This window comes from Chrysemys picta, chromosome 6 (assembly GCF_011386835.1).
Source record: "Chrysemys picta bellii isolate R12L10 chromosome 6, ASM1138683v2, whole genome shotgun sequence".
Classification (NCBI taxonomy): domain Eukaryota; kingdom Metazoa; phylum Chordata; order Testudines; family Emydidae; genus Chrysemys; species Chrysemys picta.
Window position 1 is genome coordinate 93,819,562 of NC_088796.1, and position 27,199 is coordinate 93,846,760.

General features: G+C 37.6%; 1 protein-coding gene across 1 annotated transcript in view; it reads left to right on the plus strand.

Annotated features, from left to right (window-relative positions):
• ZNG1C (Zn regulated GTPase metalloprotein activator 1C) overlaps nucleotides 1–26,655 on the plus strand; it is a 48,653-nt gene extending 21,998 nt beyond the window's left edge. The window contains 8 exon segments of the mRNA XM_005296752.4: nucleotides 405–449; nucleotides 7,626–7,682; nucleotides 12,680–12,731; nucleotides 22,471–22,539; nucleotides 22,644–22,709; nucleotides 25,092–25,221; nucleotides 26,287–26,339; nucleotides 26,342–26,655. Coding sequence (XP_005296809.2) covers nucleotides 405–449; nucleotides 7,626–7,682; nucleotides 12,680–12,731; nucleotides 22,471–22,539; nucleotides 22,644–22,709; nucleotides 25,092–25,221; nucleotides 26,287–26,339; nucleotides 26,342–26,425 — 556 coding nt within the window. The 3' untranslated portion in view covers nucleotides 26,426–26,655.
• The last annotated feature ends 544 nt before the right edge of the window (nucleotides 26,656–27,199 follow it).

Below are 27,199 nucleotides of genomic sequence, written 5' to 3' on the forward strand. Positions count from 1 at the left end.
TATCTTCTGCTGCCAGCACAATACCCCCACATCCTGTGAGAGGAACGAAAAAACACACACCAAAAACGGAGTTTGAAAAAGTCTTTTCCCATTTCACCGCTTTAACTAACAAAATGTCCTAAATAAAAGTAAAAATGTTTAGGCCCAGCAACATGTACTAAGGGGGAAATTTTGCTTGAATAAAATCTGTCCTCTGTAACAGTAGTCCTCTGTCATGGATAGTGAATCTCCTGGCAAGCTGAGAGAGAAATAAAAATGGTGATTGCTATGGGGTTGTACAACAATTTAATAACAGAGTTGGATTATTACTCAGGAGTTCCTGGTTCTCATTTCCCTGCTTAGTTCACTACATTATGGAATTTTAGTCTCATCTAATTTCTCCTTTTTTCCCCACCCTTTTTCAGGTCAATAAATGGACTTGTCAAAATTTTAGAAACTCAAAGATCAAGGTAATATTTAGTGTTGGGCAGTATCACTTGCTGCCATTTCCTATTTTTGTTGTGACAAATTGCTGTATATTTTTTAGTTCTATTCATTTTAAAGGAAAACTATTTAAATAACTCCTTGCCTATTTTACTATCAGCACTTTAGATTAAAAGTAACCCCTTTTTTAAAAAGTCTTATGCTGTTTGCTTTCTCTTTACGTTTTTTCAGCTTAGAAATTGAAAATATACTATCAGTTTCCAGTTAGTCAGTTCCAGACTTCGTAAGGTTTAAATGCATATATTCAAAGAAAATTAAGAGTTTTTAATCAACATTGGAATGCTAAAAAAATAAAATCCTTATTATACTTGTATTGGGTTTAGATTTTACAAAAACTTAATTAAATTTTGGGCTAAATTTGACCTGACAGTGGCTTTCAGTTATTGAGACTGTCTGTCTCCACTAGCAGTGCCATTGGAGGAGCATCACTGGTTGGAAAAGTGCTAGGGTAGACACAGCCAAGATGGCTCTGATACATTGCAGCAGTTGGCAATCTTGCTGTAATTGAGGCTTATATGTAGAAATCTCTAGGTCATTTACATAGCTTTTCAGTGATGTGGTTCCAGTTGTCATGTGACACATCACTCAGAAGGCCTAACAGGCCAATGTTAAACTCTAATCACATGTATTGTGTAAAGCTCTTTATGGCTGTTCCAGGTTTGATTTAGTGGGACCTAGAAATAAATTGTGCCTGCAAAATTGTTTTGAAAGATATGTCAAAATAGTCACAATACAAGAAGTAAGTGGCTTTATTCTTTCTTAGTTTTGATAGGCACTCTGGTTTGAATTCCTTATTAAATGAAAAGGTTGTATTTTTTTTACAAAAGACGGTCTCTCCCACCTCACATGAAGCTCTCAGTAGAAAGTGTCTATTTTGATTCAATTATGGATTAATCGAATGGACTGAGTGAAGTTGTGACAAAAGCACGCTCTTGAAACATGCCATTTAGGGTTTAGTAACTTGTATATGAAGTACAAGTACACCTCTACCTCAATATAACGCTGTCCTCGGGAGCCAAAAAATCTTACCGCGTTATAGGTGAAACTGCGTTATATCGAACTTGCTTTGATCCGCCGAATTTGTGTTCTATCCAGTCGCGTTATATTGGGGTAGAGGTGTACCACACATTGAAGTGCTGGAATAAGGCTAGAAACTAGTCATAAACCTTTCAAATGCAGTTATCAGTAAATATTAAAAAATGCAGATGGGGACTCTACATTTCAATACAGGTCGAAATAGATTGAGCACAGATGACTGTGGTTTTCTACTCCAAGTGTTTTCCCTACTAACACTGGCATATAGGTATTTGTGCGGTTGAATATAACTTCTCATTATTGTTTCCTTTGTTTATAGCAATATTATGCACTAGTATAGTTTTCATCAGAAGGTGTGTGCCCATTGAAGGGCATTATTTACACTACAGTATTCCTTGAGCTCCTAAAAAAGGGCAATGTGGGTGTTGCAGCACTGGTAGCGGCTCAAGCTAGCCACCGAAACTCAGACCCAGGGTCTCAGCGGGGCTTGGGCTCAGGCAGCTAGCCCGAGCTGCCATCAGTGCCAAAATGTCCACATTGCTATTTGTAGGATGCTAGCTCAAACCGAGTTAACGTGAGTCTGTCTGCTTGCATTGGGAATCACACTTCTCAGCTGCAGTGTAGACGTGATGTAGAGATGCATGCAATATAGCATTTCATTTTTATTACAAGTAGTGTTGAAATGATCATTCTACTCTTATTAAATTAGGATTTTGAAACTACTGTATTTGAAATATTAACAATTGCTGTTGAAATCAACTGTTGCCTTCTGTTATGTACTTTGAAAATGAGCTGGGCAAATTTTGAAATGTTATACCTAAGCATATGGGACAGAGAAAGCACTTATTGCTCTGGTGCATAACTATATTGTGCCCATCAACAGGAAGTATGGCTGGACATCTCTGACATTTGATACAGTTGACCACCAAACTCTACTGTCCTTCCTTCACAGGCAGCATAGGGGTAGATAGAAATGCCCTGAAATGGCTTAGGTCATTCCTCTCAGAATGAACCAAAGGGGTCCTTATTGGCAACTATTCGTGCATCTCCATGACTCACTTGGTTAGTCCCACAAGTCTGTCTCTCCTTCATTCTGTTGTTATCTATATGAAATAGTTGGGAGAGCTAGTGAGACAGCACAGGCCAACATGCCAGCAGTGGAGAGATCACACTCAGCTGTACATCCTTTTAATGTAAAGGATGCTATAATTTGCCTAGCTGAGATCAGTGCTTCTATGAAGAGGCACTGGCTGAAGCTGAACCCAGACAAAATTGAGATGATGCTGGTGAGAAGAAGAAAATGCTTTGAAGAAATCTCCATAACTACCTCATCTATTAAAGACATCTCTCATTTTATTGGTCTGAAGCTCTGGGATCCTCTTTCATTCTGCATTACATTTGGACACCCAACAGTGGCAAAAAATATGCACTTTCATCTGCGGGCATCCAAAAGATTTCACCTGATCCTGCCAGACTAATAGCTGGCCATAGGCAGACCTAAGCTCAACTACTGAAATTCTCTGTATCTACGAATGAAGTTCTATGCCTTAAAAGGGCTAGTTCAGGCTGCAGCAGCCTGCCTGCTCAGCAGCATAGGTTCCTTGCAATACATCATCCCACTCTGCACTGGCTTCCTATTGAACACAGAGCCCAGTTCAACATCATTGTACTGTTTTTCAGAGCCCTGCATAGAGTTGTTCGTTTTTGTTTTTTTTTACCTTGGGCGATGACTTTTGTCAGTGGAACAAAGAAACTGTTGCTCAATAGGGGGAGAATTGTGGGTGTAGCAGACAGGAGCTGGCCCAAGATTGCCAGATGAAATAAGAATGACTAACCTCCCAGCATTCAGAACTAAATACTAAACATACACCTTTTCCCACACTCTCCCACGATAGTACCCTTGCTTGCACCAACAGTCTTCTCTTGTGTTCAGTAATTATTAAAACCAAAACACAAACACACACAAAACCCCCGAAGCTTGCTTCTTACTAAGAGGGAAGGGGAAGAGAGGTTATTGACATTCTTACTCATGGGAGGTGCTTAGATAAGACTCTGGTCGGTGCCAATATAGGAACATAGGTAGAAAGGCTTATTTTTTTGATAGCACCATGGAATTTTATTAAATTTTCAGATGGTAGTGTGTCTGAGTTTATCTGATGGTCAGTGTTTGGATGCTTTACATTTCCAATAATGTTAATCTTGTTAACATGTCCATTGATTTCACTTATTTGAAATTCTGCTTGCAAGCTGTTCCTTGCTGGAAGTTTTCTGTCCTGCTGCTAAACAGTTGCACTATGAAAAGTCTTCTCTGCCGTGACTGTCATGTTAGTTTATACGGATTACCCTCATGTTGTTTTTGTTTCTTTGTTCAAGTAGGAAGGTGAAATGTGTTTAAGAAGCTTCTACAACTTCACACTCCTTTCTTATTAACTTTTAAATTCTGCTGAAGAGTACTTGGAACAAGAATAAACAGTGCTACAGAGGGCCCTTAATCATAAACTCAGTTATTATGGAGTGTTTCCCATTGCTCATTTATTGCTTTTTCTGGTGATCTTAACGAAATAATTTTTGTTAAATCAGCATGTCTCTTTATAACAAAAAATAGTTAATAACTTCAGTGGGCTTTTTAACATTTAGGGCTAGATTTTCAAAACTCTTCTGTGTCCACCAGCTACCATTGGCAACAGGGGGAGTTGCTGGATGCTGACCACTCTTGAAAATCACTTCATTTACTTGTCTAAATGGGAGCTGAGCCTCTCTGAAAATCATCACCTTTTATGGATGCTGAGTGCTTTTATAAATCTGGCCCTTAACAGTAGCTCCTTTGTTCTTATGCAGCTTTGGTTTTAAAGTTTCTGCAATATTTTGTAGACTTCTGCACCAAAACTATAGATTCCATTAACTATTGCTAGTACCATGAATCTAGAGACAGTAACCTTGGTAATGGTGTGTGTGTGTGTTGGCATATGTGATTCTTATTGAAACAGTTGGCTGTGTAGAGGAAAATGTCTATTAGAATACAGTGGTGACTCCAAGTCCAGTTGGGGGGAGGGGGAGGAGGAGACTATCCTCATTGTTTGTACATGATTTAACGATGATGATAAACTGGCATATTAGCTGGACAATACTAAAGTCTGGGTGTCTGTGTTTGCGCTGATCTGGTCATACTTATCATGACATCCATACAACAGGACAAATCCTAAATTCCAGGCATACACCTTGTATGCAGGGTATAAGAAGGAAAAGCAGTAGAAAGCAATCAGCCCTTTGTTGCATAGTGGCAGAGGAGATGCTCTGCAGGCACTATTGCAACATCTTTCAACTTCAAATTCCTTTATGAAGAAGTAAACGTAATATATAATCTTGAAAACATTACATGGATCATATTGCCCGCTAAATAGCTTTTTAGGAGAGGGAAGTGTAGCTATATTTCAGTCTTCCTCAGTTTAATCGAATGCTGAATTAGAGGAGGTTCAGAGAAGGACCACAGGAATGATTAGGACCTGGAAAAACTCATGAAATTATATTGAAAATGTTAAGATTGCTTGTCTTAGAAAGGAGACAAATAAGAGCGGACACGATAAAAGTATATATAGTAATCGTAGATCAGGAGCTTCTGTCATCTTTGTCTTCTAACACAAGAATAAGGAGATGTTGAATGAAATTAAAAGATGGCAAATTTAAAACTGATAAAATGAAACTTTTGCACACAAGGTATAATTGGACTGTGGAACTCATAGCCACAGGACGTCATTAGAAGTTGTTGATGCCAAGAAATTAGCAAGATTTAAAAAAATTGGACATTTGTATGGATAACAGCAAAATCCAGAGGAGTTCTAGTTAATACTAACAATTTTGGAAGGGATATAAAACCTCATGCTTCAGGGCTGAAGTCAGTATCTAACTATAAAGGGTTAGGAGGAGACTTTGTGTCAGAGGCAAATTATCCCATGTCTTACTGCAGAGTTCTTACACCTTCTTCTGGTGCTGATCACATAGGATACTGGACTATACTGACTTCAGGCGTGATCCCGTATGACAACTCCTATGTTCCTAGTTAAATACTCTTCAGAGATTGACACTGTTTCTCTGTCTTGCACTGTCTGTCCAAAACTTGAAATAATTACACAGTTAGATTAACAGTAAAATTAGCTTATTAACATGGTACTTGAGAGCGCACATCCTTTAAATAAGATTTTTTTTCTGTCCATTGTCAATCAATATTATGCAAGAGGAAGGAGCATTTACAATCTCCCTGAGTGTTTCTTTGACCTTCGTATGAGTGTTATGGAATACTACTGAGAATAGACAATTCAGACACAGCTGGTCATAAACTAAAGAAGAGGTTTATGTATGCAATGCATTGTACCTTAAAAATCTTTCACCCTAGAAACAGCTTTGTATACTTGTTGGTGGGTGCATGTTTAATAATAATAATTGGCCAAGACCCAGAGGCCTGTGGATTTTTCCTTTTAGCCATATCCTTGCTTTCTTATTTTCAATAACAAAATAACCAGGTCTGTAAAGCCAACCATTTGTCCTAGCAGTGACCTGAACTGGAATGTATATTGTACTTTTCTGAAAAGGTAGGGGTGTGTGTGTGTGTGTGTGTGTGTGTGTGTGTGTGTATGAGAGAAGACCTAGGTAGAAACACTTCTATAGTTAAGGTTGTCCAACGCTATCTGTTATAAGACCCTGTATTCAGTTATTGTTATTTTGCCAGACTTTAACTATCTGGGCTGAAATTTTCCATGCTGTGTGTCTGCCTCAGGCTGAATTTGGGGGGCAGGTGGAGCGGAAATCAAAAATTTCTGCAAAAATTGTTCAGCTATTTCTCAGAATGAAGTTAGGGATAATACATTGATTTGCCCCTATTTTTACCAAACAAAAACAAAACAAACAAACCGCTTTTGCAGCTGTGTTGTTGAGAAGCTCTAGCACCACACTTTCAAGGCAAGAATTCAAGTTTGGAAGAGGAGTTGCCTTGGCTTCAGGGTGTGCCTTTTGCTGTCCTCATGAAATTCCACCCAAATTTGGCCAAGTTATGAACCTCTGACAATCTGTTTTCACATGCTCAGGACAGATTTGTTAGTTTGGCAACTAAATTCTTCAGATTCCAATTCTAGTGAGTATGCTCTAGGCCATAGCTGTAGGGTGACCAGATGTCCTGATTTTATAGGGACAGTCCCGATTTTGGGGTCTTTTTCTTATATAGGTTCCTATTACCCCCCACCCCCATCCCGATTTTTCACATTTGCTATCTGGTCACCCTACATAGCTGCAGTCTGAGTAGGACTTTCCCTACAATTGTTCCTTCTGGCTCCACACCAGGGCTTGATGTGCTGGACACCGGAACTAAGACCTGAGGTCCTGGGACATGAAGTTGAGGGGTGGAGGGGAAATGGATTGGGGTAAGAACAGGCTGGAGGAGGAGTCTGAGGCAGAAGGGGTCTGTCAAGCTTGGGGGTGGAGGAAAATAAAGGCTGAAGGGTTTGAAACCCTAGATAAACTCTCCTGAGAACCTGGAATGGAACTGAGGATTCCTGAATTTCAGCATTCCTCTGCTGTCAACAAACAGCTTTGAAACTCATTGTTAAAATATTTGCCTCATCTCCCTTTAGTGACTGGAGCACATAGAAGATCTAAAGGTTCCAGCCAAGCAGCTGACCCATGTGGGAGTATGTTTCCACATGATGCAGATTGTGTTTTGTTTTTTTAGTTTTCACTTTGTGTTTTTAAAAATCTGGGAAATAATATGCAAAACATATATGAAAAGCATGTTATGGTTGCAAAGTCAAGTCAGGAACCTTGTTCATTTATATTATGATAAGTCTTTAGTTACATGATTAAATACTATTTTTTCCACTGGAAACTTATTTAAAAATGCAACAAAAGAATCATAGCAATAGCCTGCTTTAAGAGACAATTATCTTAATACCTTTACATCTGGTGAATGAAGTCATTCAAATAGCTTTGTGTCTGTCAAACATCACAAGCCTGTGTTGTAGTTGAACTTTTTGCATTATTGTTTACTACTATAAAATATTTAAGTTGAGAAAAGTATGAAGACTGTTTTTATGGGTTTTTTTTTTTTTTCCTCCTCTTAGAGTTGATCTCTGTGAAGTTTTAGACCTGCATGCTTTTGACAGCTTATCTGGGATAAGGTACAGTATAACTTAAAATCTTTATTTTAGCAATTGATTACACAGGAAATCATAAGAAATGGTTGCACTAAATAGACGCTATCACTTTAAGGTTGCAACTGAGTTTCCGTTATAAACCGAATTTTGGCCTCTTGTCTAAAATTCTTAGTTGATCTTCACATTAATAACCTAGGAGTGAGGTACATTTTTTAAAAAAACATTTGAAGTGAATTGAACAAGGAGATGTTATATTTAGAGAACCCAAAAGTTGTCATCTACAGAACCAAATGTTCTAATTCTTGACATCTGTTTTGTGTCCATTTATTCTTTTGCGTAGTGACACAAATCAGACGTCAAGAATTAGAACATTCAAAAACCAGTCGGAGAACACTTCAACCTCCGTGGTCACTCAATTACAGACCTCAAAGTCGCAATACTTCAACAAAAAAACGTCAAAAACAGACTCCAACGAGCAGTTTGCAAATTAATTCCAATTCTGCAATTTGACACAATTAAATTAGGCTTGAATAAAGACTGGGAGTGGATGGGTCATTACACAAAGTAAAAATATTTCCCCGTGCTAATTTCCCCCCTCCCCTACTGTTACTCACACCTTCTTGTCAACTGTTGGAAATGGGCCATCCTGATTATCACTACAAAAGTTTTTTTTTCTCCTGCTGATAATAGCCCACCATAATTGATTGCTCTCGTTATAGTTAGCATGGCAACACCCATTTTTTCATGTTCTCCATGTGTGTGTATATATATGTATTTTCCTACTATATTTTCCACTGCATGCATCCAATGAAGTGGGTTTTAGCCCACAAAAACTTATGCTCAGATAAATTTGTTAGTCTCTAAGGTGCCACAAGTACTTCTCAAATAAGGCTCTCAAACTACCTTAACTCTACCCCCACATAATAATGCCTACAGAAAATCAGACTATATTACCTTATCTATCCATAAAATAAAGTTTCATTTTATCAGTGCTCGCTAGATTGTCTTAATTAACTAGATTGTCTGAATCATAATTAAGGCTAAGATTTTGTCATGGATATTTTTAGAAAAAGTCACAGGTCACAGACAATAAAGAAAAATTCAGGGAAGCCCGTGACCTGTCCCTGACTTTTTTACTAAAAATATCCATGATAAAATGGGTAGGGACCAGGCAGCTGTGGGGTAGTTGGGGGTTCTGGGGCCTCACCACCTGTGGGGTCTGAGAGCTCCAGGGTCCCCATCCTGTCACCAGCGACGGAGGGAAGCTGCAGAATCCCCTTGCCTGCCCCCCCCCGCTCCCCCCCCCCCCCCCCGCAGCAGGGAGCTGCGGGAAACCCCCTGCAACCACCGCAGTGGGGCGCTGCAGGAGTCCCCCTGCCGCCATGGGTTGTAGAAGTCCCCCCGCGTGGTGGCAGCAGGGGGGCGGCCGGGGTCCCCCCATGCCCCTGCAGCTGGGAGCTGCAGGGTACTCCCGCTCCCCATGGCAGCTGATAGCTTAGGGGCTGCTACCTCAGGCGGCAGGGGTACCTCACAGCTCCCTGCTGCTGCGGGAGGCGATGGGACCCTGCAGCTCCCAGCGGCCAGGTCTGAAGTCATGGATTCTGTGACTTCTGCGATATCTGTGGGGGAAAAAAAACATAGTTAGCCTTAATCATACTCATATAAGGTCAAGTTGGCATCTTGCAGTGTAGCCCAGCTCAAGTAAGAGACAGCATATACCTGTGCTGCCCCAGGACAAGGCAGGGATCAAGCTGCGATACTGAGTTATGATTAAGATCCTGCGACCCACTTGCTCCATTGAGGAAGTAAAACTGCAACAGTCCTTTTCTTGACACAGCTTACTCTCACCCCACCCCTGATCAGCTGGCCAGCATGTTGTGGTGGTGGAAGCCAGGATTCAGTCCATTCCTTGCACCTGCATGGAAGGGAGGAATAGCAGCCCACTGACAGCTGCTCTCCTTCCATGCAGGGTGTAGATCCGTATACCCATTTACTCTTTGAAGTTTCACAGCTGGGCTCAGAATTGAGCCCATTGAGTTACGCTGCGTTACAGCTTTCTCTGTGTTCTTACATTTGTTTTGTTTTTTTTGTAAAGCACACAATCTATATAAGACACATTAGAGCACTTGCACACAAAGAACAAAAGTGTACTGTGACAAATTACCACACTTAATATTGGAGACATATGCATGAAACTATAGAACCAGTTTCTGTGTTGTGCATTTTAGGTGAGCTACATGCAAAGTAAGGTGATGGTAAACTGACATTTGTATAGGGACAGAGTTGAGGGAGCATGGATTACTTTATTTGAGACGTTAATTCTGAATTTCCTGAGTTTCTAATGTTTGAAAGTGTGGGTTTTTGTTGTTGTTTTTGTTTCTTTTTACTCTAGCGTTCTTGAAAAGTAAAATGTGTACTCAACTACTGATATAAGCCTGAACCTGAACTAAGGCTTTGTGTTAAAATCATACTGTACTTCATTTTGAATATTTCTTCTACAATTCAAATTGTGACATTTAAATCACAATTTTAACAAGCCACGTTATTTGGAAATGCATCTGAGTGATCAGTATTTGTTTTTATTTTCATACACTGAGTTGACAAGTAATACAGTTGTACCTCTTTCCCCTGTGATACACAATATGGATGAAGACCAAAAAATGACACAAGAAAAGCAAAAGTGCAAGATGTGTAAAAATATTTTATTTATTTAACATAGTTTTCTTATACCTTTTTTGCCCCGTTCAGCACTTCTCCTTTAAATAATTTATAATAAAGTGAGAATAGACTTTACAGGTAAACTTAAATCTAAAGTGAGAGACCATTGAGGGCTCTAAGCACAGTAAATTACTGCATAAGCCTTTTCTCTGTTAGGTTAGAAAGGAGTCTGAGCCACAAAAGTCCACTTCAAATTTTGAACCCCCCAAAATTTGGGGTTGTTCTGACCCATCTCTCTTGGAGACATAGGTTCAAATGTAGAGTCTTAAGCCGTAGTAAAATTTTATATTGTGGCCTCACGTTAGTCTTTATTGGATTATCCTGCACCACAAAACATACAATTTGATAATTTGTGTTTGAAAGGACTGGGACTAAAGTAACAGAGGTGTCTCATGTTAGGAATTAATTTATTTAGCAGAGCTGGAAGGGAGCTGGCACATAGTATATCTTGTTTTAGTAAATGCTACAGGTCCTTTCTCCTGCCCCATGACCTAATAACTTTAAAAACATGATTTAAAGTAGGGAAAGGACTACATTGATTTTTTTGTCTTGTGTTCTTAGTAATACTGTTTGGGTGACTCAGTTTGCCCTTCGTTTTGACGCAAAAGTTGGCTGAGAGTTGGTTTGTTGTATTTTTAGAGTATTAAAGTGAACACTTATTTCAAAACCATTATTATTATTTGCAACAACTGTATTTTTGCTAGCTGTGTGTGCATATGTTAGAACTAAGATATGTAAACTCTCCATGTATTTTGCCATTTGATCATAAATTTAACTTGTATAGTAGTTTAATGCTTTGATTTATTTTAAGAAGGAATCCCTTTTTTAGTCTTTGTCCCTTTTTGTTTTTGTTTACAGTAGCAAATGTCACTCAAGTAATCAAAAGGTCCTTTCCATTTACTGTGTTCGGGTTATGGAAACGACATTAATCACTGCCAAACATCATTTCATAGCTATAAACAAACAAGTAAAATTAAAATATTGGTACTTGATTCCTCCTTTTACATTAGATGTATTGTATAGTTGCAAAACAGAGAAAATCCTTCAAAGATTAACCAGCTGGGAAGGATTAAACTTGACACCCTCCTTATCATGACCCCTGGGGTGACTAATTCACTCCAACAACTTGTCTACACACAAACTTTCCCCCTCCCCTCTTTTAAACTCACTCTCACCTATTTACCCCTCACTGTTCTTAAAAACCTTGCAGATGTTTTGTTTTGAAGTCTTTGGCCTCCCTGTAGTTGAATATATGCTACAATTGTTGAAGACATAATCTGCTGGAAAATGTTTATCTGCATGCTGTCTCATAGCATCACAGAGCAGTGCCTTTTACAATTTCCCTCCACCCCTTGCATCTGATCAAACATGAAGCATTCTGAAAGTGCAGGTAGATATAAATACACCTCTACCCCATATAACGTGACCCGATGTAACATGAATTCGGATATAACGCGGTAAAGCAGTGCTCCGGAGGCGGGTGGGGGGATGGCAAGGCTGTGCACTCCGGCGGATCAAAGTAAGTTCGATATAACGTGGTAAGATTTTTTGGCTCCCGAGGACGGCGTTATATCAGGGTAGAGGTGAATATAGGCAATATTTTTCTTAAAATAAGATTTAGGAAAGCCAAGATGTATAAAGAAGGCACTTGATGGAGGAAGTATTTTTTGCCTATTAAAAATTCTGTATATATCATCAAATCATTGTTTACATGATCTGTATTAGTGATCACTGATCCAATTCTCAGTCAGAATGGTGATGGCTAGACTGTTACTTTTTTTTTCTGGATTTTTCTGTGCCATATCTCAAAAAATTGTCTTTCATTCAATGTTGCTGCTCCAGCATGCTTGACCATACTCTGGCCATCTTTTGCGTAGATTACTGCTACCTTTTCTTCTCTAGTCTCCCTGATTCTCACATGACTCTCATCACATCTGTTCAGTGTGCAGTAATTAAAGTAATTTCCATGCCTGCTGCTATGTATTATAAAATATAAAATGTGTGTATGGGTTTATGTATATGTATAGGTGATCAAAACACACTTTAAGATAAGTTTTATAGATGCACATTACTTTAGAATTGCATATGTATCTCAAAGTAAAACTAAGTATGAAAATATTTTAAGTACAATTTTTACAGTTTCGTCCTACTTGTTAGTGTAAAATTCAATCTGTACTAGATAATGCTTCATTTATGTTTATATATTCCTTTTAGTCCTTTTGATACTTTAGTAACACAAAGTAGCTAAGTATTTGACTCTGGTACTCTAAGAGAATGCAAGGTTCAAGTTTACTTGTTTTCAGTTTGCAGAAAAAGCTGCAGCATGTGCAGACTACACACCCACACCTAGATAAGGTAACTACTAAACCTGCTACATTAAACCTTCTAACAAAATCCATTGGAGTAATTGCTGCATGTTAGGCATTGCATACTAATCAAATGGTCTATAGTGGGTATTAACTAAGTGATAATGTATTAAGGAATCATTTGAATACATACATTGTTGTGTTTTATTATATTGGAACTAAATATATACAGTGGGCCATATTTTCAAAAGTGGCTTGCAAACAATCATGTAAATAACTTTACTCATATGAGTAGCCTCATTGAAATTAATGACTTTCATGAATAAAATTACTCATTTGCAGGACTGGGCTCTAGGTTTGTAGTAATTATTTTTCACATGCATATTTTGTGCACCCAAACAGTATTTGGGTGTATAAATTGGGTAGTTGGGCACCAAGTTATGCATGTATACATTTAGAATCTTGGTTAAAACCAACTGACATATTAGCCCAATATGTGTAAATTTTCTTACATAGATGCTTGCAATTTGTTTTACAAGGAAAAACAGTATAATTGTGGGTTTATAACTCTGGACTAGAATCTGCCCTAATTTAGGTCTTCATCCTGCCAATACTTATGTACGTGATTATTTAACTATTATGAGTAGTTCCATTGAAGTTAATAGGATTGCTCATGGTAGTAAAACTAAGCATGTGCTTAATGGACTATTCACATTTAGTAAAATTAAGCACATAGAGTTTGTAAGATCAAGACTTTACTTTTTGGGGTGTAAGTTGGGGCAGAATTTGACCCTCTGTCTAATACACAGTTAGAATTGTCATTGTTGCATATTTAACAATAGGAAGTGGTTCATTATTACCTCTTAGATCAGTGGTTCTCAAACTTTTGTACTGGTGACCCCTTTCACATAGCAAGCTTCTAATTGTGACCCCTCTTCCCCCCTTATAAATTAAAAACACTGTTTTATATATTTAACGCCATTATAAATGCTGGAGGCAAATCGGGGTTTGGGGTGGAGGCTGACAGCTCGCAACCCCCCATGTAATATCCTTGAGACCCCCTGAGGGGTTCCGACCCCCAGTTTGAGAACCACTGTCTTAGATTTTTCTTTTACTTGATTAATGGAAAATATAGTGTTGTTTTCTTCCTTAAACATTCCTAAACTAAAAATCAAATTGGAGGGTACAGGGGAGAAGCCCAGTTTATCACTGCTACAGAAATAGACCTATGTTTAATGTTGATTGTATTGCTTGTTAAGCACTGACAATGTGCTTGGTGATATACAGGGCAAAAGTAGCTTGCAGTGTGAGAAAGACAGGGAAAAGACAATGGAAGTCACAGAGAAGAGTGAAAGCTGAGAATTTTTTGTTTGTTGGGTATGTGGACATGTCCCCCAGAGAGTCTTGTGGATATCATGGAGTCATCCAAGTAAGATCATATAAAATATAATCGGGTTCTGAGCTAAGCATAACCCTTGAGCCTGTGCTCAAAATTAGCCACTAAAATTTATAGAAAAACTAGTCCAGAACTCCTAATTTGCACATCCTCTGCTTGTTGCATAAGGAAGCAGAGGCAGCAGACTCTTCTAGAGGGTTTCTTTCATTTCATATTGGCAGAAGATCACCTATTAAGCCGGGGTGGGCAAACTTTTTGGGCTGAGGACCACATCAGGGAATAGAAATTGTATGGCGGGCCATAAATGCTCACAAAATTGGGGTTGGGGTGCGGAGGGGGAGGGCTCTGGTTGGGGGTGCAGGCTCTGGGGTGGGGCTGGGGATGAGGAGTCTGGGGTGTAGGAGGGTGCTCTGGGCTGGGACCGAGGGGTTCAGAGGGCAGGAGGGGATCAGGGCTGGGGCGGGGTGTGAGGAGAGGCTCAGGGGTGCAGGCTCCGAGTGGCGCTTATCTCAAGTGGCTCCCAGAAGCAATGGCATGTCCCTTCTCCGGCTCCTATGCATGGAGCGACCCTTGACCCGGCTAGAGCAGGGCCAAACCGTGTGGTGCGGCCCCCGCCCTGGCTGGAGTTCATGGGACAGCTTAAAAGGCTTGCAGGCCAGATCTGACCCACAGACCGTAGTTTGCCCACCCCTGTATTAAGCTGATAAAATTGGTCCTTCGTCCTTAGACTAATTGCTAAGTGCACACAGGTCCAGAAGTGGAGGATCTCTCCTTTGGCCGCTAAATGGAGCTGCAGCCTCGTACTTTCCCATTCTCCAAATTGTCTGAATTTTTGATCATCCTCTCTGGCCCCTGTCCCAGTTAGATTGGATAAAGGGGGTTCTGGGGTAATGCTTATGGACCCCACCTTCAACCATTTTCCAACATGAAGTTCCCATCTCTAATTCCCCTCTGCCTCCTGTTTCAAAACTAGTTTTCTTTCTAGCCTGCCATTTACTTCCTGCTCCGTGACTCTACTAATCATTGTCTGATATAAAAACCTTATTGAAAGCTTTGTTTAAAAAAATAACTTCACTATAGGCATTAAAATTCCCTCATCATAAGTAATACTCCCCTCTCAATATTTACTACTTATCTTCCCCCAAATTCTTCCGTACACCCTATCCCTTTCACCTACAAGTGTAGCACAAATGTTATAAAATGCTGTTCATTAATGAAATATCATATGGGGAAAGGTAGTATTTAGGTGCCTGTTTTCATATGAAAGCTTTACAGTCCAATTTGTTAATGCTGGTAAATGTGGAAAATTGGAGGATCGTAACCATCTAAAATATACATAGCATATTTTGAGCGTTTTAAAAGAAAAACTATTAATCTGTGTAAACATTATTTGTGAATTGTAGTTCTAATAAGTTCGTGTTTCCACTGTGCTGTTTAAAAAATTTAATGGGGTGGGGAAGACATAAACCAGATGCTTCTTCATTAAAACATATCACATGAATATACTGGTATGCCACCAGTATGAGTAACCAGGGTTACAAAATACCAGTGGATTACAAAATTCAATTTACTTGAAACCCAGGGAACAAAATCACATTATGTGTACTAAGGATATATTTATTCAAAAATATTGACTCTGGTGTCCTCTGGTTTAGTGAGGCACAAAATACTTCTTTCTGACAGGATTAAGGACACTGACACTTATATAAAATGTCTTGCTTAATTTTTTCTTTTTTTGGATTAGTTCATAAATGCATTTCAAAATTTATGCTCTGATTCTAAATAGATTTTTGCTTTAATATTCACCCTTGGACCATTTTTATCTGTTTCTTGTAAGATACTGCTGGCCATATAGGGATCACTGTATTTAAAACGTTCTTTTATTTAAATAGTGAGTAGATTTGTTTTTGTGTGAGAGCATTGTAATTGTGGCATCTTCTTTCTCTGTTTGGAATTTACAAGACCCCTTGTTGCCCTAGTCTAAATTGCTCTTTTCATTTCAAGAGCACTCATTTTGTTTTGCTGCTTAAAAGGGGGAGAGTGGAACTTCCTCCGTATGTAGTTTGACACTTTATTTAGAACTCAAATATGCAATGTAAATGAACAATGAAAGCACTGGTGAAGGTGGTGGGGGAGAAGGTAAATACATTGTGGTGGAAGTTGTGATTTTAACATACGAATGCTTCATTAGACACTGAATGAGAATGCTTTCTCAAATTTGTCTTCAGTGAGCAATTCAAAACTATCCAGGATTTTTTAAAGTAACCTTTAAATAAAAACAAAAAACCTTGAACTAATATAATCAGTAATATGGGTGACAGCCACATTTTAAAGGGGCACTGTCAAGTTAATTGAATTATATTAAGTTATAATTTGCCAAAAGATACTACAATTACCACGTTTCCTAAACCTAAGCATAAAGTTAACTGGTCTTTTTAGTAACTGTTGGCAGTCAGTGCTTTAATGGCAACCACTGCTAGATGAGGTGAGGGAAAGGAACTTTCTAAAACCTGTAATATACAACAGTTTTTATGATTTTTTTTTAATATAATGAAAATCTTTGATATAAACATTTCCCAGAAGTGTTGCAAACTTCAACAGAACAGCATTGTGCTAGTGCTGGAGAACCAGAGGGTGAAATGGATTATTGGAAACTAAAACCAGTATTCAGTTTTGCTCTCCAAGCTGAGTGAAATACAATAAATAAACAACTTGTATAAATGGTTTAAGAAAGTGTTTTAGAAATGTTTCAGGTTAATATAAAGAGCCTTATTCAGATCTCTGTTGTCTGAATATCTCGCAGCCTGGGCTGATTGAAATGTAGGGTAGTGCATAAAAGGCAAAAAATACTTGCTTCGTGCTCGGTACCTGTATGTCAGGGCATGAGGGAAGGCTCACATAAACAAACTCCATGCCACCTCCCTCACCTGAGGCCACAATCCCAGCAGGTGGAGAGGGTAAGGCCCAACTTGGACTTCATGAAAATGTATTTAAAGGGAGAAGGGGGAAGCAACCATGGGATGAGAGCTGGCTGCAAGGATGGGGGTTTTCATGCTAGGTGGCTGTGGCGGCCCTTTTGACTGTTGGGGGTTCAGAAAGGAACTCTCCTGATGAAAGGCAGCTTCCTTATTTATGATCACTTCAAGAGTCTAGAAATCTTTCTAATAAAACTATTGCTATCCTCTTCTGCTCACCACAGATTTCAAAATATTTTGATTATGTTCTGTATTGAATTATTGTTACCCATTCTTTTTCCTGTGTCTGTAACAGGTCATCTTGTTACACATTTGTTCTGAGAGTCTAATTAGACCATCTTTTTGGGTTATTCGGTGTATTGTATTAAGAGGGAGTGGGGACACTTGCAGAGCTCTTGCCTCTGTTATTGAAGCAGTTTTTCTGTCTCATTTTCCATAGCTCACCACAGAGGAAGCCATGTTCCATGAAACCATGGAAGGTTGGTCAGATCATGACTTTCACTGGTGAACTTTAGCATTTCCCCAGAAGTTCTGAAAATTAGAGTAGTGGCATGATGTAGGGGAGGCATAAAGGCAATTGCTGTGTGAAATGGAGGCAGCCTGTTAGCAGAACCAAAGAGGTTATATCACATAGTTGAAATAGCTGATGGGTGCACTGTTCCATTGGCTGTTATTAAGACACTATGATGAACTAGAGGAATAGTTGTTTTTGCAAGTTAAACAGAAAGTGCTTGTTGCGAATATGTTTGTGTGAGAGAGTGAGAGAGAGAGAGAGAGTGAGAGAGAGAGTGTGAGAGAGAAATTTGTGGACTCTGGTAGTTCTGCAAAAAGGTTATACTGGGCCTAAATTTTAAAAAGGGAGATCAGCAAAGTTAGTCACGTTTTGACAACACCTCATTATAGAAAACCCAGTTGTCTTAAACCTGGAAACTAAACTCAAAATATTAAAATGAGAAATAGTGGAACATTGATACTTTAACTCAGTGGTTCCCAAAGTGGGGTCCACCATGGGTTATGTGGGGGTCCGTCCCTTGAACCTGGGCCAGAACTCACTGAAACAGCATTCCAGCACTTTTGCTGCACGGAGGATGCCATTGTGAGAACAAAATGGCGTTCTCCACACACTGTGAAGTCATATGCACAATGTATGGGAGGTCACGCTGGCAGGGGCATTCCAGTAGTACCAATACTTGCACATTCAGGACTAAACCCCCTTATGAGCATTTAGAAGTACTCTTGCATTTCAAGACTCGCAAACCTCAGAAAGTAATAGCCCCATTTAGGGGAAACAGAAATACAGATAAAGTGACATGTATAGGTGTTGAGGGAATCCTGAGACCACTAAACTGAACTCTGTGTATTTGTATATATGTGTATTTTCGGAGGCTTCAAACCGCTCCATAGCTAAGCTTACTGAAAATAATGTTAGTTAAAATGACAATAACTGTTTTGTGACAAAAATGGACCAGTGGTTAAAAAGCGGAACCAATAAGAAGAAAAAAAGATACCTACTATTGAACAAACATGAAATCAACGAGGATCAAAGTGACAACAGAAGTGTAGCTAGTAATAAGGTAACATCATTGACACGTCACTGGTGTGAAATGTGAAAATATAGAAGGTGACAAACTTTATGAAAGAACAAAGAAGAAGAGAAAGTATGATGAGCTTTACATTACATTTGGCTTTACCTGTGTCATACAAGAAGATATACAGTTGCCACACCGTTTTTTGTGTTACAAAATGCTTTCTAATTAGTGTTTAAAACCAGCCAAACTCTGCTGACATTTAGTTACAAAACATGTTCTGTACATAGATTAGCCTGTAGAATTTTCCAAACAAACATTAAGCAACTTATAGGCTGGAAAACAGCATGTTATTAACACAAACCATGTCAATCATAAAGCTCTCGGGGTTTCATATAAAGTTAGCTATAGAATTGCTAAAGTTGGAAAACCACACACAATTGCTGAAGAACTGATTCTTCCAGCAGTGAAGGACATGGTAAACATAATGCTAGGAGAGAAGCAAGGAAAGCAATTAGAAATTATTCCCCTGTTGAACAATACAATATCTAGCAGAATACATGACATGAGTGATAATGGGGAAAAACTGGTGTTTCGCTTGCAGTTGAGTCTGTATATTGCCTTGCATATTAACAAATCAACAGATGTTGCTGGTGTTGCTAATCTTCTTGCATATGTTTGGTATATTTTTGATGAGGTGGCTGAAGACTTGATTTGTCGTCATCCTTTGCCCACATGCATAACAGCAGAAGATATTTTTTGAATAACTTCTTTTTTTTTTTTATGGAAGCATTGTGTTGGTCTGTGTACTGATGAAGCTCAAGCAATGGTGGGTGTATATTGAGTGGAATTGTCACTCGAGTATGTCAGGTGGCACCAAAAATGCAGTGGTACCATTCTAGCATATGTTGTGAAGCATTTGGGGGCAAAAAAATCAGCAGAATTAAAGGCAGTGTTAAATGATGTTAAAATCACAAATTTTTTAAAATCACGTACTATGAATTTGTGCATATTTAACACTCTGCAGTAACTGGGAAGTGAACACTCTTCATTACTTTTACAAACCAAAGTCCATTGGTTCTCCTCCGAAGGAAGGTATTGGCCTGTTTGTTCAGAGACGTCGTTTTCCATGGATTATCCTTTTGAATTTTCAGACAAATTGCACCTTTTAGACAATCACAGCTGGCATACTTGAAGGACATATTTTCTCAGTTAAATTAACTGAATTTAGGTCTCTAGGGAAGGAATATCAATAACCATGTTTGATGTTCAAGACTAAGGAGAAGCAATGATGATAAAGCTTCAGTTGTGGTGTCATGTGATAAATGACAATTCTGATTGTCTTTATTAGATTTAGATGAAAATCCAAAACAACATTCTTTGGCATTTGGTAAACCTCAAGGACAATTTACAAGAATATTTTCCTGTGAAGAATATTTTCCTGTGAAGAAGCCAACAATTGGAGTCAACACCTCTTTGCTAGAAAAGCAAAACCATCAAAGGATTTGAATATTGAAGACAGGAGGAACAAAAGGAATTGTTGTGTGATGGAGATTTGAAGATGGACTTTACAAAGCATTCATTGATCCAGTTTTGGCTGCAAAAGAAGTCAAAGTATCCAACACTGTCAAACATAGCTGTAGTGTTTTTTTTTTAATTCCATTTGCCGTTACCTATTTGCATGAGGGTGGTTTCTCGGCACTCGACTAATTTAAAATCAAGATATAGACACAAACTGGATACAAAGCAAGATCTTTAGGCTGAAACTTTCAAATATTATGCAAAATATATCAAAATTGTGTTCACAAAGGCAGGCCCACTCATCACACCAAGTAACACAATACATTTTTTATTTCAGTTTTAAATTTAAATGAGTTTTAACAAAACTACCATAGTTTATATTTTATCAGTACTTACGATTTCTTAATTGTCATACCATGTTTGATTGATGACTGTATTTTCCATAATGTTCTATGATACCTACCTATACTTTGATATACAGTTTAATGGTTGTTATAATAAATAAACTTGTTATAATTGCAGACAGGTTACTTTGTTATTAAAATAACACTCACAAAGGAACCAAAAGTAAACGAACTAATACATAACTGCAACATGAAACTAAATGTAAAAATGAAAGGGGCCTTGGAAATTTAGTCAGATGCCAAAGGGCTCCTTTGCAGAAAAAAGTTTGGGAACCATTGCTTTAGCTCAAATCTCAATGTGACCTTGATTATTGGAGTTGCTATTGACACATCGATAATTAAAATTGTTCGGCAGAGAGTGATTGATAATTAATACTTAAACCTAAGTTACATTATGCTTAGATTTGATTTTTGTGGCCACTGCCTAAGAGTGAGTTCAAAATTTCTCTCATAATTCAGATTCATGTTCACATTAATCTGGGTGTTAAATCTCTCTTAAAATACAATTGTATAAAAACCTAAATGAATACCTAGTGGAAAAAGAGGTAAAGTGTAATACTTCCTGAATTTTATGTGGGAGGTAGCAACTTGATATTATTAAGGGAGTGATTTTTGTTTATGTAGTGTGGTACTGTTTAACCAGCAGCCCGTTTACCACTAGGAAGCAGTATGAGTTCATTGTTGCTATCCCTATTTAGTTTAACAATGGTTTATGAAAAACTATTGAGATGTATGAGGTGTAAATGAGAGCAGGAAGTTTTCTCATAGTTGGCTACAAGTTCTTCTGGAGGAGAAAGGGTGCTTATTGACTTCATGTAGATTGTTGATAGAAGGATAGCTGCAATATGTGTGAAGCATAATAGACTTGGATTGGTCCCTCTTTTGAAGTTACCTGTGAACAAAATGTTAGCACTTGTTTGGGGGTGTGGATTGGTTTGTTTATTTTATTTTGTGAATTACTCTTTGTCATTGAGTAAACTCATAGAATTGTTGCTTTAGTCATAAAATATTTTTCTCCAAATTTTATAACCAGTTGGAGAGACAAGGTGGGTGAGGTAATTTATTTTATTAGACCAGCTTCTGTTGTTGAGAGAGACAAGCTTTCAAGTAAGCTCTGTGTAAGCTTGAAAGCTTGTCTCTCTCACCAACAGAAGTTGGTCGAATACAAGATATCACCTCATCCACCTTATCTCACCCCACTGAGATGGTAATTTTGTATGTTGAACTTTAAGTAAAACATGATTCTTAATGTATTTTGAAATTATTTCCAGCAGTTCTAAAAAGGACATTGGCACATGGTTTTTTTTTTTTTTTTTTTTTTTTTTCTTCTTGTCTATGGTCAAGCTCTAAGCAGTAATCCGCTGTTCACTTTTGGGTAAAATACAGCATTTTCTGTTTTTTATTTAGGGATCTATTTATAAATCTTTATTTTTTTCATAGCATAAAAAGTATACAGCAATGACAGGATAAAGTCTGGTGCATTAAAAGAGAACCCCCTTATTGTGACACGTATATCAGCCCAGTGAAACTGTGCTGGTGAATGGGAACAACTGTGAAGACACACAAAAAAATAGCTAAGGGAAGTAACTTTATTAAACACCTTTAAAAGATACCAGTATTAACAGCCTAGTCATATTAACAATTGTTTATAAGGACTAAATATCAATTAGTGCAAAGATTTCTACAATATGAAATGTTATGGCATCAAAATACCCAAAAGTATTGACTGTAGGGAATCATATATTCCTTAAACTGACAATATAAAAACAGCTGAATTGACCAGAGTAATATACTATATTAGAGCAGAACCAGTAGTGTGGATATTTTTTCCTTTGGGGGGTTTTGTTTATACTGATTTATACTGTTAAGCACACAAACATTTGTTTTAAATAAGGTATTGAACTGTTTAGTTTATTCTCTAATTTAGAATAACTGAATATTAATACTTAGATCTTTCTATTTGCAGAGTATTGTTACAGTTACGTTTGAAATATTAGGAAACACAACTGAAGAAAATCTAAATGAATTTATTCAGGTGAGTGCTGCATAACTGTTACCTTAAAAATGTGTACGGCACCACTTGAGAAAATTATCACTTGTGTAAAGCTTCTGTTTTTTAAAACATATTCCTATTTGTAGAATCTTCTGTGGGAGAGGAGTGTGAAAGACAAGGCTGGTCATCCCATGGAGGTCATAAGACTCAAGGTTCAGCTTTTAAATTTACCTAACTGTTCATAACAACTTCTGTTTTTTAACTCCCTTACTCCTGTTAAGGATAAAACCATCTAGCCACATCCTTGAATGTTCATAGTTGCACCATCCCTGGGTCACTTCATTTGAGCTAGGGGAAAGGCAATAATTTGATTTTCAGGATGCAATTCTTTCCAACCACTTCACTCCTCCCACATGGCTAGTGAGCTCTGCTGGCCAGCAAATAGGGGGAGGAGACCCATACATTGTTCCCTTTACTCTCAGCCCACTTGCTCTGGATTTAGTGGGAGGAAGCCCCAAGCATCAAGGCTGGAATTATGGTCAGCCCTCCATGCAAGGGTGGGAGAATCCTTATTCCCCTGTTTTGCTACAGTAGGGCTAGTCACAAGCTACTCCATAATGATCAGTTGTATAAATGTTGAGTTTTCTTTGCAGAAGCCCTTGTTGCCAGCTCTTTAATGTCATATAGTCCTTGAAATCTTACTTCTGTGTGTTGTCATTCCTCTGAAAGATCCCATCCCACCCACACCCAAAATGGCCACTTCACTTGGAAAATCTGCCTAGGGTTGTAATTATACTTCTCAACATAACTTGCAGAAATTGAAATGCACCATACAATTCAGGAAGGGGAGTTGAAGGGAGACATGTCAAAGTCAACACTTAACATTCTCTACAAACCTGAGATGATGATATTTTTAAAGAAGCAATCAATGGATATGCAAACAATAAGTGAAATTTCTCAGGAAAATATTGTCCTGTATTTGCAAAGAGTTTATAAGTAGCTTCTATTTCAGTGTACATTACCTACTCCCCTACAAACAAACAGTTGGTTAAAAAGGTGATACAGAAAATATGCACATTCAAAACTCTGTCAATGCTTTAATAGAGTACAGTAAAGAGAAAAAATATGCTCAGGTTTATTTTCTTATTGCTTAATGAGAACAGCATTTGTAATGGTGCACAGTTGAGTGACAACATAATTATTTGTACTTGATCTTTCAGTAGTGGTTATGTGTGTGTGGTCCTGCCACAAGAAAATCAGGGCACTTTTGTTTGTCTTCAGTCCTCCTCCTCCTCCTCCCTAAAATCTAAAAACCCACTGATACTATTTGGAAAATATAGTCTGGGAGGAAATAATGTTGATGTTTTGCATTTTCTCCACATTTTACTATACTGAGCACTTGAATCAAAGCAAAATTTATAAGGTAGGCCTCCGTCCTGCAACTGTCTGTGCACTAAAGCTCACTGAAATAAATGGGGCTCCATGCAGATGTATCCCAGTCAGTTGTAGGATGGGTGCCACAGTTTGTCTTTTTTTGCTTAGGTCCCACCTCAAGTTATAATCCTGTTTGACACTACAGTCATCTTAACACCAGTTAATTTGTCAAACAGAGGATTAGGACTTCAGGATTTCAGATGAGGAATAAGCAGAAAGGAACTGACTGACAAGATCCTACTTTAATGCAAATGACCGTGTGTGTGTATAAATAAAAAAATTAAATTAAAACCTCTCCCATCCTCCTGAAGAGATACAGAATATGTTAGATAATCAGAAATGTGTGTAACTAGAAAGTTTTACAAGGTTTTCTATGAAGTATTAATGGATCTTTCCAACCAGAGTTTTTAGCACTTAGTTGCTGGTCTCATTGTGTTGGCTCTAATCACTTCATTATGCTGCTGAGCCTTTTTAAAATGTTGACAGTCACGCATTCATATATCTTTGTTTTAGAATAGTAAAAAAGCTAAGGGTGTCAATAACTTAATCATAATTATCCAGAACCAGAAAACCGTGTGTTGTACTGTCTACTTACTGTGATAGGCAATGGTGTTCTGTTCTCATTCACACATACATTCTATTAAATAAATTAGTTTTTTTTTTAAATTGAAATACCTAGGCGAAAAATTAAAATTTAAAAATCCTGGCAACTTTCCAGTTGAATCAGAAAACATGTATTGCACTAGCTAGACTAAGTAATATAATCTGACCAGCATTTCCCTCATCTGTCCTTCCTCCTCTTATTTGTTAAGCCTATGGGTTGTATTATTATTGTATTCTGTTTGTACAGTGCCTAGCACAATGTGGTTCCTATTCAGATTGCAGCCTCCAGGCCAAGGGTTCTCAAACTGGGGGTCGGGACCCCTCAGGGGATCTCAAGAATATTACATGGGGGGTCGCGAGCTGTCAGCCTCCACCCGAAACCACACTTTTCCTCCAGCATTTATAATGGTGTTAAATATATAAAAATGTGTTTTTAATTTATAAGGGGGGATTGCACTCAGAGTCTTGCTATGTGAAAGGGGTCACCAATACAAAAGTTTGAGAACCACTGCTCTAGGCTCTATTGTGATACTAACAATAACTGTCCTCCTGATCAGGGGTTGGTGTCTATTAAAGACAAATCTCACCAGGTGATTGTCCAAGGTGTCCATGAACTATATGATCTAGAAGAAACCACGGTAAGCTGGAAAGAGGATGATGAAAGAACAAACAGATTGGTTCTAATAGGTAAGAGGAAACTACACATTTCTTAGTTTTGCCTGTTGTGAGAAACAGCTGACCAAAGTCAGACTATAATTCTTCAACAGGTAAAACAAAGTAAATAAAATACAATTGTCCATAAATTGTATGTATATATGGAGTGTGTCATTAAAATGTGTATGTATGTTTTATATATTATATATGTAGGATTAGCAGAATTCAGTTTTTTATAATTTTGATGGATAATATGAGTTATTTTAAGCATTTTTAATAATTATTTACATTTTCATAGTGACACAATTATGGGTTTTAAGCCTTTTTCAGTTTTTATCAATTTTAAATTTTCACAATTGTGGGACATTATGGAGACAAGGGGGTCAGACAATATTTAATGACAGTAGAAGACAAAAAGTTAAAGCTTCATAGCAGTTAAAACACAAATTGTCAACATCACCTGTCAAAATGTACCCAAGTAAATATCCTTAAATCAAACTCTTAAGTTCTCAAGTGGCACTCCTTTTTTTTTTCTTTGCCTATGTGTAAAATGTGATTGATGGAAATATTTTGTTTTGTGTGTACAGTGACATTGACATTTACTGACCATTTACCGATTTAAAAAATCTAATCCTTCCAAACCTGTGTGTGTGTAACTTTAAAAAAATCTAGGATTAAAAACATGCTTGTGGGAATCATTATAATAAAAGATTTGATAAGTCTCCATAAGGAAAAAGTGATACTACCTTTTAGGTGCATGTAATCTTAAAGGCTGATCTCATGTTTTCTTTCAGAAATGTTCATAATTAATGTTGAAACCACACACCTCTTAGGATTTTTAGATGTTTTTTATCTAAACTCCAGGTTGACTCTGAAGTTTTAATGAAGATTAATCCAGCATTTCTTCCCCATTTCTCTTATTTTATACTTTATTGTAGCCTATTTGGAAATCTATAGCTTAAAGTTGCAACTTAAGATCATTATAATAAGCCCGTGTTTTAACTCATTAGTCTGTAACAGGTGTTTGTATACTTGTATCATTTATGTATGGATTATTTTGTGATATGCTGGAAAATATGAATTTTTGTCTCTTTACAGGCAGGAACTTGGATAAGGATATCCTTAAACAAGTATTTATAGCTACCATGACAGAGAAACAGGAAAACAGTTGACATCACACCACAAAGAAGAAGAAAAATCTGTCCTTAACACTGCAAACTTTTATAATAATGGATGACATGCAGTACAGTAGCTTCATTTTGCTCTTGCAGTTTATACAACTGTTCAACTCTGAATTTGACGTTACTACTGTTACGAATTCCAAATCATCTATTGTTTAAATATTTGCATTTTTGTTACAGAATAAAATAGAGTAAATTAGTGTGTCTAAAATTTTGGCATGTGTTTTAAATGATGTAATAATAATATCATATGTATTCACATAAATAATTAAGGTTTTTTTTCTGATGTTTGTGTCTGGGTCATGTATTATTATGATTGAGGATATCTGGTGCACACACTATAGAAATGTAGAGCTTCCCAAAACAATTCTGAGGTTACTGCTCCATCCTGTTGGTTCTTTTAATAAAAAAATAATTAAAAACCATGATTGATTATTCCGAGTGAGGCAACCATAGTAAAAAGAGAGTCAGGTAATCATGTTGTTTAGCTCCATATTACCTTTCTCTTCCGTACCTTTTTTAGATCTAAAATAAAGATGATCAGTCACCTTTTCAAATAGCTTTAAAATGATTGTATAAGTTAAACTAAAAATCCCTTAATGACAGATGTACAAAGTTAGGTAAAGGATAATATCGACATATACATAACTACACCCTCAATCACATTTTCATAGAATTGAGATCTGTAAATGACCTCTTAGATCTTCAAGGCTATGACACTGTCAGTATTGGATTCTTCTATACTGGGCATTTTCTGTTGTATTATCCAAGATGTCCAATGCAATTTCTTCCCTTTTTTGTGAGATTGTAGGACTTTTTTTTTTTTTCTG